The sequence below is a fragment of the Fistularia commersonii genome, chromosome 19, assembly GCF_037954325.1.
Source record: "Fistularia commersonii isolate RoL2024-O1a breed Wild chromosome 19, RoL_Fcom_v1.0, whole genome shotgun sequence".
Taxonomy (NCBI): Eukaryota; Metazoa; Chordata; class Actinopteri; order Syngnathiformes; family Fistulariidae; genus Fistularia; species Fistularia commersonii.
Genome location: NC_141302.1, coordinates 6,997,945 through 7,016,554, shown reverse-complemented (window position 1 = coordinate 7,016,554; position 18,610 = coordinate 6,997,945). Strand labels below are relative to the sequence as shown.

The 18,610-nt window shown below is 39.5% G+C and overlaps 1 protein-coding gene across 6 annotated transcripts in view; it reads right to left on the bottom strand.

Moving 5' to 3' along the window:
* The window catches only part of rbpms (RNA binding protein, mRNA processing factor), a 35,053-nt gene extending 24,060 nt beyond the window's left edge, over nt 1-10,993 (bottom strand). For all 6 annotated transcript variants that reach the window (XM_086166429.1, XM_086166430.1, XM_086166431.1 and 3 more), the window contains exon 1: nt 10,476-10,993. In XM_086166429.1, coding sequence (XP_086022555.1) covers nt 10,476-10,538 — 63 coding nt within the window. In that variant the 5' untranslated portion in view covers nt 10,539-10,993. The remainder of the gene's footprint in view (nt 1-10,475) is intronic.
* Nucleotides 10,994-18,610: the final 7,617 nt, after the last annotated feature.

Sequence of the window (18,610 nt, the reverse complement as noted above, 5' to 3'; positions counted from 1 at the left end):
CGACGTACCACTGTAGTTCCCTGGCAACACTTTAGCAGAGCACAGCAGAGTGAGAAGCCTCCGGCAAAAGACATCAGATCCCATTAAGGCCACTACTATAGCAAGTCCCAGGGGCTCAATGCACCCCTAATCAGAGATCCTTGACTCCACAAGCACCAGATGAGGTCATCACCTTATTGATACTCTGTAATTACAGATTGCAGGTTACCTACTGCCACCCCAAGGTTGGGTAAGGAGGTGGAAGGGACATTTTTAACAACACTCTGAATGATTATTTCCTGTGTTGACTGAGCAACAATAAATCAAAAATGGCACAAATTGGATAGGCCTACCATATGTGTAATGCAATCGTTTATAATAAGCCAGAAAAATAACATCAGTCATAGACTGTGGCAAGTTACAATTATTAAGATATTTGTGTGGCATGTTGAAAAAAAATCTGCAATTGTTTTAATCATTACTGTATCCAGTGACAAATTAATCCCAACTGATAGACACGCTTGACTTTGATACAAACAAAACGTTAAAAAAGATCTTTATGTTACTGCTGTAAGACAATCTGTTTAAGAAAGAATGGAATTTTAATGTGACTCATTGCCACAACATCACGTTACTATGGAGCTGCTGCTGCTATTAAGATTTCATAGCCATGTCTACTAAAAGTTCACATTGTTTGACATAATCTAAAATAGCCAATGTTTTGTCTTGGGTGGTTTACATGAAAAATGATTCCTTTGATTCCTAAAATCAATGGAATATTATTTTAATTTTCAGGCCAACGAAAACACCCCACCCCAGTGCACTCAATCACTTAACAGAGGACAGATGTATGTCTCCGGCTTAGTAGCTGTGACTGTCAACAGTTATATGTTGAAAAAGGACAAGGTTTGTCTAAACAAATAGGATAAGTTTTGGCAGTAATGTGCTTACTGGCAGACCAAAAACAATTAAGAAGTTAAGTGTTCAACCTTCAATTTGCTACAATTTAAACCTGACCCCTACTGCTAAAGGCTATTTCCAGGCTAAAAAGAATAAAATAAAAAGGAAATAACAAAAAATTGGCTATCCTAATTCCAATTTACATGATGCACTGACTTCCAAAACTTTATTATGACAAATATCTTTCTTAGATGTGACAGCCATACATTCTAGAAACACAGCAACAACTCTTTCTCGGCAATATTGTAATTGCATTGACTTTTTGACCTTTTATCAAGTTACAGCTGAAAAAATATGGTCAAAAGGATTTCGTGAGAAGAAGACTCTATAATACAACTATATGACATGCATGATCATTCAAAAGGGATGTATTACAGTATACTTAAAATCTCCAAAATTAAATCAAACATTGTAACAAAAGCAGATATCCAGATAACGGCTAATTTCAACTTGCTGCCTTAATATTTTATATATCATAGCGTAGTACATAACAATCTTTAGCCTACCAGTTGTCTTAATTAATCTAAACAAATATCAAAGCATCTTACTCATCATATTTCCAGTGAGTCTGGAGACTTTAAGATATTACACCTATTGTCCAAAATACTTCATTATAATCTGCTGCTCAGTGTGACTCTCAGATTTGCTCTCACTTTAATTGACTGCTTTTTTTTGACCATTCATTCAGGCTGAGATGAGGGACACGACCTTGTTGTGTGTGTGTGTGTGTGTGTGTGTGTGTGTGTGTGTGTGTGTGTGTGTGTGTGTGTGTGTGTGTGTGTGTGTGTTTGTTTCACAGCAAAATTAATAGATAAAGGTCATTCAAGCCAGATGTGGCAGGACATACTTTTGACCTTGTAGCATTAAAAGTGCATTAGCCCATTTCAATGTTGGTGAGGTGTGTGTGGGGGAATCTAGCTGCGGTGTTACCACCTGCATGAAATTTTAAAAAAGAAAAAATAAATTTAATTGCACTATCACAAAGTTCTTTCACCATCTTCTTTCAGATCCACAAACTAGTGTTCACTGTGACCAACAAAAATTGGAGTATACCCCTAAGCCTATGAAAGCTCAGGGCAAGTTGAGTTTTATTGCATCACTTATGCACTGGCAGCACTATAATAAAAAAAAATCTAACTGACAAAGCCCCACTCCATTGCTATCCGAGTTGTCACTGCTCTGTGTTGGCATCACTCTTAATCATGCTTACAAGCTTTTTTTTCCACATCCTCCATGTATCAGAATGTGAAGAGTGAGAGACTGCAGGCTCGAGAGGTGTCAAACAACCATAAATGGATGACTCCATTTGTCTGTTAATCGTCAGAGTTCAACAGGCCAAGTTTCACATTTAGGGTCAGAGTTCGCAGGTTAGGCCCCGTTTATTGCATAGGTCAGGGGTCAGCTAGGGGGTTGAGCACACTCTAAACATCAGCAATGAGCTCTCAAGGAAGTGACTTTTGTTGTTTTTTTTTTCTTCCCCGCTTCTTATTCCCCACAAGTGCTTTTAACCAACAATTACAGCTCTGTAAGACTCTGTAAATGTTCCAACAGGTTAACCTTTAAAAGACATTTAAACAGATGACTTGAGCAAAAGAACTACAAGTCCATTTTACTATGCTTGCCCACTTGCTCAGAGACTCCGGCTTTCCTTCCTCCACTATAGTGTAATGTACCTCGGAAATAACACTCATTTCTTGCTACGCATATGTTCTTTCTATTATATCAACCCAGTCTGACCTCTATTAAAAGCCTTTATGTAGTCTTTTGGACTGCATGTGAAGGAGAAACCCATTCAAAAATAAGAGTTTGACCAAGGTTTTGCCTTTATCAATAGTCGAAAGATTTACATCTGTCTGTCTTCGACTCTGTATCTTAAGATAATTGGCCACATCAAATTGTACTGTTCAGCAAACACACTTTGCTATTTTTTCTCCTTTCCTCCCTTAAAAATAATAGGAATACCTATTGTATGAAAACTAGCAGTTTTGGTGTGGCAGTGTGGTGTGGAGCAATTGTCTTTGGAACCAAACAGTCTTGGTTCGATTCCTGTCTCCGCCTAGTGTATTGACGTGTTGTTGAGCAAGACACTGAACCCCTAACTGCTCCGCTGTTCATCCAGGGATTAATTCCGGATAAATTACTAACCTTAAAGTTTTAGAAATTCAATGGTATAACTTGTTATTAATACCAGCCTTGTCCACTACAGAACTATTTTCATGTTGACTTTGTGTTATTGTCTTGATGGAAATGTTGCCACGGCAAACTTGAAAACTAATATCATCATCACAAAGACTATTCCCTCTTCCTGATACCTGCTCTGAGAATGTAATGTGGTAATGGTCTGGAATACTAGGATGTATAGTCCATCTTTCACCCCTGAAATGGATTCAGTTGTTCTTAGTTTGGGGTTCATGTCCTACTAGGTTGCTCACTTCCTCCATTACCTTATCTGATGAGATTTAGTGAATGGACTTAACATTCCAAAGCACTCATTAATGTGAACTAATCGGCCAAGTCCTTCTCAGGCTTTCCTTGGCTCCTTTTGTTGCTGCTTGCCCAAGAAGACCCCTTCAAGTGTTTGGATTTGGGGTTGGGTGGGCAGAGGGTTAAAGCAGAAGTGCAAGTAAGGTTAAAAAAAAACAACATTAGATGCTCAATCATCCACTGTGTCGCCGTTAAGTCATCTTGGTCTACTGCCACCAGGCTTCTGCTTCTCAGAATTCTTACAGCTGTTCATCCCGGCTTGTCAGTAAAGGCACTTAAAGAGCCCCTTTTATAGACCATTAAAAGATGATAAATGTCATTTCATCAATCTTCTTTATTCAAAAATAAATTCCTAATTTTCTGCTTGTATTGTTCAACCAACCAGAAGAAGATAGTCTATACTTCATTGTACAACAATACTAGGATATAGTGATATTGGAGACATTGGAGCTCATATTATAAGCTCTGACATCTGCTCATGTTGTTAGGTCAGTACTAAATAGTTCAACATCGAGTTCAGACATTAGTATATTTAACTGCATGTTAATTAAGCCAATTGACTCATAAATCTTTGGAAAACAGAGTATCAAAAAATAACATTAAGGATGAAGAGCTCATGGAAAAGAAAGAACAGACAAAAAAAGCAGCGTCCACAAAAGATTGCGTCGAAAATACATACTGCCAGAGAAAAGCCACAACAAAGATCCATTATTTAGAATAATATCACTGACAAGAACATGCAAATAGTAATTTAAGAGTCCCAAACAAGTTTAAACTGAGTATAGAAGAGCATGTATTCAACAACATGGCAGCATAGAAGCATTTTTGTCTTGAAAATAATTGCATCAATATAGATATGTGACCTCTTTGCTCAATAATAAAAAAAAAAGATATTCAAGGTCCTTATCTGAATACTTGAGTCCAAATACATACTGCCAGTCCAGATGCATTTTTCACTGACTTCATTCCCCAGATGTGAAGGGAAAGATAGGGCAGAGGCTACTACTTTGACACAAATATTACTTTTGATATGTGATCAAGTTGCACATCTGAACCTTGCAAGAGCATCACTATTCACTCTCAGACATATCGTATGTATACTGCCGGCAGACTCATACTATCTGTGTGTGGAGTAAGAGCATCACGAGTTCCTTTTGTCACCAGCTGAAACATTTGAGTCGACCGTGGGTGAATGTCTGTCTTGTATCAGTCATGCTGCTATTATTTAAGGAAACAATAGAAGCACTGCATATGTTTTACATTACTTTTCATTGTGTTGGAAAGTTACTACATATGTTGGAGTGACAATGGTTTTACTATTTAAAGTATAACAAGTCAGTCAAACGCTGTTCCAATTATAAGATTAGACAAAGATATGTAATTCAAACAGAAAAGAGTGTTTTCAGTACCTTTGTGTTCTTGAAGAACAGAAAATAGAGGCTTTTTAATTTTCAGTTAAGTGGACTGCAATTAAAGATACACATATATATATCTCACTGTACTCTTAAAAGAGGTAGATCATTCAAGCGAGACATTATATCCACCTACAAATAGACTTTTCTGATTTTGAGGTTGGCTGACCTGCCCTGTCCCTTCGATGGTCGGCCAAAAGACCATGGACACACACAGTTCAATAGTCTGACAAGTTTCTCCTTGTTACTGTTCTGCCTGGCTTGTTCTTAACTTAAGGGGTCTTCCCATGACCATAAACGGTCCTTCTGTTCATGGATCTTAGGGTCATGCTTTTCAATTATGGGCTGATAAGGGACAAGACATTTGTCTACTGGGATTAAACGGGTGTAAGAACAAGCAAAATGAGAGGAGATGGTGGAAGAATTGAAAATGTATTTAGAAAGAAAACACACACACGCACACAATAGTAGTGTGGAGCAAGTTAAGGAGGGAGGGAGTGAAAAAAAAAGGGAGGAAACGGTGAAAGAACAAGATAAAGAGAGAAAAAGGGTGGGACAGATGAAAGGAAAGAGAGGAGGAAATGGAGAGGAAGAGAGATAAAAGTGCCAAGGGAGAAGATGGATGGATGGGGGGTTGAAAAAGAAATTTGAAAATTACTAACTGAAACGTGTGCTCAACATAAAATGGGTATGGAGCCCGGAGCTATATTATATACATGAGCTGGGTAATTATAGCTTGTGAATAAGCAATATTAAATGGAGGTGACAGAATAAGCTCATAAATACAATGTAACAAAGCCAGACAAGATGGATGGCAAAATGTAGCCAAAGCTCAACTTCCTTCACCTGTCTACTCCATCATTTATAAGAAAGCAAATACTGACCCAAGTTCTCAAGTAGTCTACAGAAAATCACAAATAGCTGACTTTTCTCTGTATTTTAGTCGTGAGTAGTTTCATCATTACCTAGGTATAGGTAGACAGATATACCTAAATGTCTGGGGCGGACAATTCTTGATTGTTCCCTTTATTCTCTTCTCCTCACATCAATTTAGTAGCCTCCTTTGCCAGGCGTTCCTGACGCTAAGCCTTGTTGTTGTCTTTTCAAATACCTCTTGTCGCACAGCTGACAAATGACTAAGATAAGATGACAATTCCCCCGGCGCTTTTATAAATAAACTCCAACCTATCAGACGTGTAGATGGAACAAGGTTTTACAACTGTAAGCCTATATCTGGGAGTCTTGTTGAATCCTTTGATATATATGTAATGTTTTTTTTGCCCGATATGATTATCTGCAAGGAAAGTCTAAACTGTCTTCAACAGTTCGTGAGACCTTTTGAACATTTCCCTTCTGCCCATCATGGCCACATTATACCCTCTAAGCTTCCCTCTGATAACATTTCATGTCACAGAGAGTTAATATATCTCGGTGCCCTTTTCATAGATACATTCACCTGTACAAACTACACACATGCCCACACCACCGCACAGGGCAATGTTGCCTCCCTCTACTTGACTGTGCTTCTCCAGCAGTGCAGCTCCCCACCTACATCTCTTCATGGAAAAGGTCAGGTTGACCACATGACCTGCTATTTGAAGAGGACCAGGTGGATACCCAAAGCAGGCCAAGCACAATCCAATAACACCCCAGGGAGATTCACCACATTTGCTGAATTCTGCTTAAGTGATATTTTGTTTCTTAGCAGACCCTTGTCTCACAAGGGTTAAAGCCCTGCTAAGATGAATAATTCCAGGAAACTGCTAATACTTTTTTTTTCTCTTCTCTTTTTAATAGTGTTGTCATAAATTAATTAAGAAGTAATGATGGACTTCTAACCCCTGCAAGTCTGAGTGGGTCTCGACAACAGAAAACACCAGTTAACAACTGTAAAATTGACATCAAAATGCTGAAGTCAAACCTAATAATAAGATTTTTCACTGTCTCCCATCATTCCCTTACCATTTCACAAAAATATCAATACAAAACAACGACTGACCAAATTAAATCCTTTTCTGACACACGAATTTTCTAACAGTACTGGGGATATAGCACATCAATTTGCTAGAGAAACTGACAAGTGATAAAGTATCAAATTGCGTGAGTTTCCCAGAGAGACCCATAGTTAAAGACAAAATCTATTCCATTTCGTCAAGTTTTCATATTTCCTTAGTTGTTTGTGGTGCATGTGGGACATTCTGGGTTTGACGAAAGCTCAATACTCAGCCAAACCGAGAATGAAGAACCAGCTGATTATGCTCATCCGATGACATCTACAGCTTTGTGAACTAATAAATTCAATGTCAACAGATATGCTCCAAGGTTTGTTTTTAGAGTAGTGTGTAATTTTACATCTAGAAACATAATCTTTTAGAATAAATCAGACTCAAATGCCCTCTACTGATGCGGATAACTACTGATAAACACTTCAAGACACTTACTATTATAACAGGAAGAATCCGTTTTAAATCATGGAAAAAAATTCTGCTCTTTTGAAACTAATTTACCATGTAGTGACATGGTAAGTTGGGGTGCAATACAATACCAGGAATACTGATGTTTGAAAAAACAATTTGGCCAGTTTGGTGTCATATATTCCTTCATCTTGAGCCAATGAAATCTCTTTTTGTAATTTCTCATACTGTCTTAATAATAACAAAAGCAACAACAATAATAAGGATGACAATTACATGTATAAAGCACTTTTCACCATGACACTGGATGACAAAATAAGAGGAAATGTATCAGTGTCTAATAAACCCATGTGTGAAGAAGATAAACATAAGCCACTGACACTTTTTTTGAATTTTTTTACAGTAAAACTGACAGCAAACAGACAATACCAATAAATGGCTGATCTATGCAATCATGAACTGTCAATATTGTTGTTCCAAAGTAAGTTAACGAAGGGTGGCTTTGAAAATTCTTATACTGAAACGGTTTAATCCATAACTACATATGGTCTGTCAGTCATGATAACAAAAACATGCCAGGAATTTGTTAGAGTCCATTTCTGTGGCTCGTCTTTTATTCATTTTGAAAAAGCAAGTGAACGTACTCCTTAGAACTATAGATTTCTCCATACATGGTGATGATTTCACAGCTGGTTGACGCATATGGTTGACATTCACCATATATGAGACGGTATGTCATCTACACTAGATCAGTGGCCGTCGAGTGCCATAGTATGTGAAGGCATCCAGAACACCTGATAATAAAGCTTATCAGACCAACTTTCCGAGATTAGATGCCGCTAGGACTGAAACCTGCATACCTTGTCTGCAACAGGACCATGTTTGGTGAGCACCGGTCCGCAGAAGATAAACAGTAAGCATCGTCAAGCTTATTGATGACAGCGTGCGAGATTGAGTCACAAAGCAGGCATGAGAAGCCAAGCTTACTGCTGAGCTTTACTGGTGCAAATCGGTGATCCATTGAGGCACATACTACGCTGTGCGAGGGGAGGGGAATGCCACTTTTGCTTAGCATGTGAGAGTCATACCAGCAAGGTTGTTAAACTTTGGCTCTCATAAGAACATAGTTTATGGTTTCTTTAGTGCTGTTAAGCACAAAGCTGTTTGGCATTTTACAGTTTGTGGTTTAGATTAGGAGGAAGTTTGTGAATGCTTCTGTTTTCCGGATGGATGGAAAAGGGTGAACATAATGAAGTGAAAACAAAACGTGGAAATGTCTAATCAGTAAACCTTATATTCACGACAACCCCTTTTCATAAATCGCTGGGTGAGGGTGAAGTTTTGGCATCGTCACACGTCACATTACTCTTAGTATTGTGTGTGTCAGTGTGTGAACGCTCACACCTATCTGCAGATAGTGAGTGTGATTTCACCTTTCCATGTGTCCTTGTATTTGCGAGTGTGGATGTGAGGCTGTGTCTTACAGACTCCACCAACCTCTCTGCATACAACACACACCATTACTGGAGACATAAAGTACTGCTGTTCGATCTTATGTTAATTCACCCACGTAAAGTGAAGTCCTTGCCAGTCTGGACAGCCTCCAAACATTTCCAGAACCATTAGATTCCTCAGGCCATTACTTTCGTAGTCTCTGTCTACCTTTTATACAACACAATGGACTACTCACATGTAGCTGTGTTGGATGTGAACGGCACTGAATTTTAAACTCTATACAGAAATGGAAATCCACAGATTTATCACATTGACAAGATTTACAACTGACTCAGACATCTCTGAGAAGCTTGCACAATTAATTCAAAATTATTAATAAACTTCTACAATAACTGACAAAATAGCTCTGAGACAAAGCTGAGGTGTGGTCTTCTGTCATCAATTGATGTTGATATTAAAGGATTGCTGCCTAACACCTCTCCATTTGAAATCTGGATCAAAATAACTGAATCAAGGGGCTGAAATTATAAACTTGACAGTGAAGATGGGAAATAAAAACTATGTGACCAAGTTATTGCTTGGTGGGTCTTTCTGCTGGCCGTTTTTTTGAAAACAATACACGTGTAATATGATTCATAATTCCACATAGCCCTGTCTGTGAGCAATGTTTAATTCACAGATTTTCAAGTAATACCACTGCAGTTGTGTGTTGTGCATAGTCACCTTGACACCTAATGTCTTTGGGTAAGTAGAAGATTTTTTTTTCTTATCCCTGTCATGAATTACTTCAACTCTCTATAGCGATAGTAACCTCTACAATGGACCTAATATGGTATTACATCAGGCCGGGGATGTTTGGCTATTCAGTTACAGAGTGAAGAACAGTACACCGAGCCTTAATCCAATTGCTCCAAAAGAAATATGTGATATAATTTGGTATACATTTCTTACATCACTCCAAGGACATGTGGAGTGCTGAAACAACAAGTCTGTCATTTGAAGAGATACATCGCTGCCAAAGAAAATTACACCATGCAGAAAGAACCACTGCAAACTTATTTACTAAGGAGGGGATATTATGGCAGTGGATTCAAATTGTGCAATTTGTGCAGAGGAGAAGGGAAAGAAACTGGGCAATTACCCAGGAAGTCAGATACACTATCCATGGAAAGTAAATGGATTACCTCATAATTCTGGACTGAAAAATGTCATTACTGGATGAGGTCCTATTCACAGAAAAGCTCCTCTCGGATGTAAAGCAGTGGGTCTGATCAGTTATTGCCAACATGTTGCAGCAGCAGTTGTTTGAACTTCAATTGCTCCCTGAGCTTCAGTGAGAACTAATTCACCCAGCCTGAGAAGTCCCTTTACTACTGCTTCTCCCTGCTCTGTGAGGTCTCCCTTTATGAAAGCCACAAATGACTTTCCTTTCAGGATCAATATCATTAAAAACATAACTTACCCTAGAAGAAATCCTTAGTGATTAGAAGCTGAAGGGTTTATTGAAGTAGAAGTTATCATTTGACCAGTATAGGATATAGGAATCAGGATGGGGAAAAGGGGGATCTTGCACTTTATCTATGTGAACAGTGCGAAATCCGTTTCACGTAAAATAATCTATTGCCGAATTCAGCAGAAGTATCATCATTATCATTATCATTATTATTAGTAGTGGTAGTAGTAGTAGTAGTAGTATTAATATTATCGCATGATCGCGTTCGTGGTTCCGGGAGATATCGCGGGAAGACGCGAGCCCAGGTGCGTTACCTACCTCCTCTTCGTGGTTGGTGAATTCACTCGGCTCGTTCTCCTTGTCGATTTTGTTGCTATTCATTCTGAGTGGGACTCTCTTGCCACTTGGACTTCTTCTTTCTTTTTAATGTATTTATCTTCCGGCTCCGTTCACCTCTTTCCTCGCCGGAACCCAAATTTCAGAAGTAGTTCAATTTTCAGAAAACAGATAAGGAAGCGCAGACAGACAACGGTCCGTGCGCGTCGGACTGACCCGGGCTTCCGCTAGTTCGGAGGCATCAACCTGAGCGGTGAGGAGGGATGTTGTTTTTTTTTCTTTCAAAACAGGAAGAAAAGAGAAAGAAAGGAAACTTGGCTAGGAGCGGTGCTTCTGTGCGGTCAGATATTCCTCGGCATTCCCTCGGAAGCGTCTCCTCGGGCTCTTGTTGCTGTAAATGAAATACAGTAAATGTTGGGCGAAGTGCGCCGCCGGCAAAGTTCTCTCCCCATCTCCGCGTGAGGGAGGACGGGAAGGGAGGAGGGAGCAGGGAGGGGTTTCGGGTGGGGTGGAGGCTCTAGGATGCGGCCGTCCGCTGGGGTTTTATCAAGTTTTTATCAAGCGCTGTAGGAGCGCCAGTGGAAAAATCGGTGACAATCACAATCACCATTTTGGAGCAGCTGGATGTTATTTTCGTCCGTAGAACTCCTCAAGCATTCTGACCATGTGTGAGCAGACATGTCCTTATCACGTGGCTCATTATGGGACTATCAGATCCTGAAATGATCGAGGGAGGATTGTTTTTTTTTTTTTTTTTTGTTTTTTCGGAAAAAAAGACTCAAAAACACCACAACCTCACTCACTTATACATATACACACACATATATATAATTGTATTTATTTATGTCCACACATCTGGCCAATCCAGGGTCTCCAACAAACCTGCTTCATGTTTTTGGATGATGGGAGGAAACCCATGAACAAACAGTGAACCTTCATGCTGTGAGGCAGAAGCACTGACAACTGTGCCACTATGCTTCCTGGCAATATAAATATATATTTATTTAAAGAGATGATAAAAGTAATCTTTTTTTTAATATAATTGTAGCTATCTTAACATGATTCTATTCCACCACACTAACATTTGGATTTGGCAGAAGTGGAAATTGCACTAACTCCCCAGCCAGTCGTTGGGCAGAAGGGTATTTTTCGAGCCTGGCAACCAGAAGAATCTGCCACGCTCAAACTTGGATTGTGGTTGCCAGTGTGTGTCAGCTTCAACTGTGATTTGCAGCAGTGACTGACAACAGAAGATCTCCTCAATTTTCAATCATCTCCATTCATAATGCAACCAAAATACATTCAGTAAGAGCAGTTTTTAAGAAAGAGCTGTCATCCACCTCTATACCACTGTCCTCTGTTTAAAACCATTCTTTCTATGGTTTTTTTAGTGTCCAAATATCTTGTCATTATGGAGGAAGAAGGTCTAGCCATGCACAACCCTGTGTATATATCTGCTGATTTCAGTAGAAAATGTTCTTTCAAAGGAGGACAAGCTGGCTGGTTATCAAGTTGAAATTCTCTGCAGCACAGTAAAGATATTTTTGACATTCAAAGCTGTTAATCATTCACATCCCTGCATAACTGAATGCTAAAACTCAATTACTTACATTGCGCCTATAAAGTCAATGATTTAAATCTACAGCGTTGAGTTTTTGCAGACAAAGAGCTGTCCAACATTAAGATACATAATTGAATTTTTGCAAATCCATTGTGTGTATTTTGACTCATGTTAATGTCCACTTGAACAATTGTTCAATCAATATCCTGTACAGCTTACGTACCTAAATTATATTTGTTGTGAGCCAAGCCGGTTAGGGGATAGAAGATTTATGTATCAAATTATAGATGCATAAACCATGTTATACTTGTACTCATGTAACTGTGTGTTTGTGCTCGAATACAATTGAACAATTTTGTCTTGGTTCGATCGTAGTATTTTGGGTTCTATCCAAACAAGGTTGTTTTGTGAAGAAATTCATCTGTCTTTCTTACTAACCACTCCATACAAACGTTTAAAAAGAAAAGCACATCTTGGTTTCGGATTATGGTTACTCTTCAATAGGTGTAACAGTCCACACTCTTATCATCTCTCTGCTGACTCTGACAATCTGAGCGTCTCATAGTTTATTTCAAAACCTTTGAGTGGTTTCTTCTCGGCCGTTATACCCTATAGATTTATAGGGACCAGAGAAGGGTGTGCATTCAAGGATCTGTAGGAGTAAGAACACCTGTAAATTGCCCAAGATTGTAATACGATAACAAATTGAACAAATTGCACTGTGTGCTCAGACAAGACTTTTGGATTTATGACCTTTGGGTAGGTAAACAGTCGGACCCCGGAGCAAAGAAGGTGATGTTACAACAGCAGAGACGTGCAAACACTAAGAAGTTTACCAGCACACCTATTATTGCCCGCGGAACCGGTGGAAAACAGCTTTAAAAGCAGCTATCAGGTGACAAGGCAGCCTTGAATGCTCCCCCATTTCAAAACATTTATTTTGAGCAACTGCCTCACTTTGTATTTCACAATGAAAAGTTCAAGAGCTGACAGTAGCTCGGTAGTGAGGACTTTGACTGTATAGTGTGACATTTATTGCACAGGACAGAAACACAATTCGTGACAGCCATCGGAGAAGAGAGTGAGTCGGTTTTTTTGCTGAACTTGCACCCCAAATGATACTAAACTAAGGCAAAGCAGTCATTGTGGATCGGTCTGAGAGATTTCTGCTCTTTCCCCTCCCCGATAATGTCTATATCAATTACAGCGCATCCGAAGCATACACAATGAAGAAGGGACATGGCAGATTCTTTTATGCTGATATGAAGCAGTTCAGGATGAGGAGTGAGGGAGGAGGGTCTTGGAATCTTCGAAGCAGATAAAAATGGAAATGTTCCCCTTGCTGCTCGACACCCCTGTATCAAAGCTTTCTGTCGGAGTCTGGGGAGCACAGAAGGGGGAGGATGGGTAGGGAGGAGGAGAAGACGAGAGGGGGAGAAAGGGGGAGATGTCCCAGCTGTGTTTGACAGGTCTCAGGGCTGAGCTGTGTGGTCTGATGCTCAGTGAGGGAGGGTGGCCCTCCACAAAAAACACACACACACACAGTGGGGGTGGGGGGCTGGAAGACAGTCTGGTCACGGTGTTCTGGGTAACATGTCAGCAAGCTTTGACGTGGGCCAGCCTTACTTGAAGATATTTATCAGAGTGCTGGTTTCAGGAAAATGCAACACCATCAGCTGTACTGGTTGAGGAGGCCTTATTATTTTAATTTGACTTGACAGGTGAAAAAAGAGAGTGTGTAATAGAAAGCGTGTTGTAGAAGTGACATGCTGAGGGTTGGATGCCCATTATTTTCCTTTATGTGCCCAAGATTAATGGAAAAGATGGGAGAACAGACTAGAATTTGGCTCAAGTTCAGTTTTGTTGACAATGACAGTCATAACAATAACATTTGTAGTGTGCTACAAATGTGCTCACTGCAGCAATTTCATGTGGTAACCATTTGTGGATCCAAGCTTCGTTCTTCATATTTCATGGATGTGACAGTGAAGACATTACTTTCCTCCAAATATAATGTGTTCAGCAATGATTTTCCCTGTCCACAGTTCAGTAGGGAGAAAGGTCTGTCATATTCAATATGATATCAATTTAGATGGTTCAAATATAAAATAAACAGCTCAGCAGCCATAGTTACTGTTTTTCTCAATGGAAACTGAGTTACACTTGACTGATCTATGTTATTGGATGTACTGGCCACCTTATCTCACTCACACATCTCAATCATACTTGACAAAGCATTTCCCCGAAATGACAAATAACTGCCTCATGTTCAAGAGACCGTCTGCTTTTTCAACAACGTCTGCAACAACGAGAGCAACACTAAAGACTGAGACATGAGTCCGATTATCCAATATAATCTTCCTGACCACTGACTCGTGGATAAAAGGCCAGCTTAATATCACCACCGAAAGCTGAATCTCTCATGACACAATACCAATGTATTGATCAGTGTTGAATCCCTGAGGTGCTACCCCGTGCTGTTCTGGCAATCCACTCCATCAAGATGACTCAAAGATGTCTGGGTGCATGTTCTCCCCCCTCGAACACTCTTCTTACTTTACATTCCTGCTGCACACTAATCCTCAGGGTTCCACTCCACGGTTACTAAATTCCTTCAAAACAAGAAAGAAGACGAGGAACAATACGGTCTTATGTGGAGGTCATCTGTGGAAAGAACCCTACAGCAGCTCTGGATTTGGCAGAGCAATACACCTCACCCTTTTGAATGATGCGGGCTCAGTGACTCTCACTGGGCTGAGAGCCAGACCATTCCATTCCTTTGACTTACTGTTACACGGTGATCCTCCAGTTTGCTTTATGCCTTTTGATCCTCTTGCTAGATCACTAATGAGCAATTTATGGTCAGATTGACCCATTTTAATTGGCCGGTAAAGCCCGGTGTCTTGTTTCGGCTTGTTTGGTCTTTTATCAGAGTCTTCTTTGCAACGGAGGCAAATCTCAGTGTAACTTTTACTGTAGGTTCTGTTCAAATCTGGCTGTTAGATTCGGGCTGGCAGATCCAGAAAACAAAATAACAGAATTCTAAACAAAGAAGCACATGAAAAATACATTTGGGTAATATTGCTTATTTTCATGTTTTAATGAATTTATACATGTTTTTTTTTTTTTTTTTAGTTCTACCCGTATCCCTACCTTTTCCTGTTTATGCATGCATTTTTACACATATTTCTGCTTTCTTCTCTCTCTTCACAATTATTAACAAGTTTTTATGTGACCATTTATACATTACAACATTCTTGGCTAGATCATTTAAATATTTCTAAATATATTTCTGAATTTAAAGATTTACACATTGATTTAAAGATATTTTTTCTGTAGCTACATGCTAATGAGGAAGGCAGTCCTACCTCACTTATACTAGTTAAAATCATCTGATCATATGTATGATCTATTACTACTACCTTGCCATTGGCTAGCCATTTAGTTCACTTGGGGTTTTGGATGTATAAGTGATGTTAATAACAGAAGGTTTTGGATAATGGAAGTGCCATTTATTTAATTTGTACTTTGGGTATTCTTTTACAGATAAAACATTTGAATGCGGTTGCATTATCCAAAGAATCTCTTCTTCTTCCCGTGTAAATTCAAAGCATTCACCTCAATCTGTAATCATCCTGATAACATCATGATGCTAACAGAGCACATCTGTTTATGCCAGTAAAGCACTTCTCCTCATGAGAAATAAACGAAAGTTCATATGTGGACCCTTTGGAAGGTTTCTTTAATCTCACTAAAAGGTTGTAAGAGCGAGCACAAATAACAGGCTGACCACGGGAGCGTAAACGTGTTGTTAGTCCTAATTGTATGCACATGTTGGAAGATGTCTGGAAATATCTGCATCTGAGAGGAATCTGCATTATCATGAGTTGTTGATGTTCGTCATCACATTTCCTGTGTTGGACTTGCTCATGGACAGAGAATGTGAGAACTCAAGTGATTAAGTGGGTTGCATTACTGAGTAGTTACGTAGAAACATGCACGCTTATCCTTGAGGGCAAGTACAGAGTGCTGCTGTTGAGTTAAACCAGTCAAGCCACTGAGAGGAAACAAAACAATATCCCCAAATTTGCTATCTGTTTTTAATAAAAAATAAATAAAAAAATAAGGGGGCAGGGACAATGTGACATCACATGCTGAACACAGAATAGTGATTCAGCAGGTAAAAGGAGGATCAAGAAAAGAGCAGAGGAAAGGCTGTCTCTCTGGTCTGAATTCCCCAATGTTGACACAGGTCTACAAAATGAACTGCAATGTTCACTTCCAAGGCTGCTGAGTGGTTCTAATATGTCTGAAAATAGGTCAAAGGGAAGTACCTTCAATAATGTCTATTTTTCGGTGTGGTGTGGATCCAATAAAAGATTAAACTAAAACAAGGTTCCCGAGGGCTTTGTGTTCCTCTCCATTTTTAATCTCAGCTGAACAATGTGTGACAAGAAAAGTGGTTTGAATTTTTTCTGCAGTTTGCTGGCGTAAGTCTTTGTGATGAAATTTCAAAACAATTCAGGAGAACACATTCAATGTAGTAATTATTAATACAAATTATTAACTGTCTTTTCCTCTTCCCGTCTTTCTGAAAATGACCATGTAGTACTGTATTGTGTTGCACATTAAATCCCACATCAGTTTATTCATTTGGAGCAATCGTCTTTGGAATCGAACAATCCTGGTTCAATTCCCGGCTCCTCCTAGTGCGTCGAATTGTTGTTGAGCAAGACATCGAACCCCTAACTGCTCCCCTGGCGCCGATGGACGGCAGCCTACTGCTCATGGGTCATCCATGATGGGTTAATTGCAGAAAATGAACTCCCCCACAAGGGTTGAATAAAGTTCAAATTATTATTATTATTATAAACAACATTGCTTCACACTATTTATAGCACAATCTACCCCTTTCTGTCTAAATTCTTCGGGGTTTATTGCATTATATGCTCAATGAATGTAATGGCAGAATGACTGGAAGTTCTTTACTACCACGGAGAAACAATAATATGAGGCACCATGATACTACTTACACCAGCTGCACACACTTTGACATGTTTAGATGCAAATGTTTTTTCTGATATGCTGTAGAAATTTAGAATTAATATGATGGAAGCTGGACTGCATATTGTGAGAATTTCAGGATGTTAGGAAATGAGTGGAAGGATATTTAGTGCTAAAAATGATTTCCATTGTGCAGGTTTGTCTCTGGATGGTGACCTGATATAGCAGTTGTTGATGTAGCCACGACATACCATATCAGTGTTTTGCAGTTTCATGACAGAAAATCCAAACACAGCCTCCAGCTCAAAGCCCCAACTCACCAACATACTCACAAGATAGCACCGCCGTCCCGGATATTTAACACGTCTCGGATGTGTCAATTTCACATCAGAACATCATTCTTATGTTTACCATCTTCCTTTATTTTCAACTGCAATTACTGTAGGTGATGAAAAATGTAATTTTCTTCTTTTTAAAATCATATTTCTAGAAATGTTTTACTTATTGGTAGAATTGCATCTTTTCAATAGCTTGTTCTGTTTGCATTTGTTACACCAGAATCGCTGAAGGGACGGAAACAACGAGTGCGCATGAACATGGATGACCAACAACAACACAGAGGAGTCTCAGATTGGGAAAGCGTGTTGTTTTCTGGTGAATCTTAAACCTTAATCAACAAGATATCAAGGCTAAGTGATTAAAAAAACAGAAAGAGACTTAAGAACGGAAAGAAGAGAGAATTTAATTCTGTGAATTTGTTTATTGCTTTAATTGGACCTTAAAAGACTTGAGAACATAAGCCCATTTTTTGTTACAGGCACTGGGTAGAAACACATGCAGATTAAAAACACCTGGATTGCAAAGCCAATCTTGGATTTCTGGATATTTCTTCTTTCTGGGGTGGGAACCCCTTAGGAGTTGTGTGTTTATAAAAACTGGCACACCTGCAATATGTGCATTGTGAAAAAAAAATAGGATCCTCTGATTGTTATTCACATTTGTGCGTGTTATGAAAAAGACCCATTACCTAAGCGTTTGGGTTTTATTTGATGAAAATAAAGAGGTGTAGTTTTGTTATTGGACGCTCCCGAAACCCTCTAAATCTTCATCTCCTTTCAGCTGTCCCCTTCAGGGGTCGCAAGCGTGAATCAACCTTCTCCATCTAACCCCATTCTCCGTATCCTCCTCTCCCACACCAACTAACGTTATATTCTCTCTCACTACGTCCATAAATCTTCTTTTTGGTCTTCCTCGAGACCTCCTGCCTGGCAGCTCCAATTCCAGCATCCTCCTACCAATATACTCTCTACCCCTCCTCTGCACATGAACGAACCATCTCAGTCTGGCTTCTCTGACCTTCTCTCCAAAACATCTAACATGCGCCGTCCCTCTGATGGACTCATTCCTGATCCTATCTGTCCTCGTCACTGCCAAAGAGAGCCTCAGAATCTTCAGCTCTGCAACATCGAGCTCTGCCTCCTGTCTTTTTGTCATTGTCGCTGTTTCTGGGCCATACAGCATCGCTGGTCTCACCACTGTCTTGCACACCTTT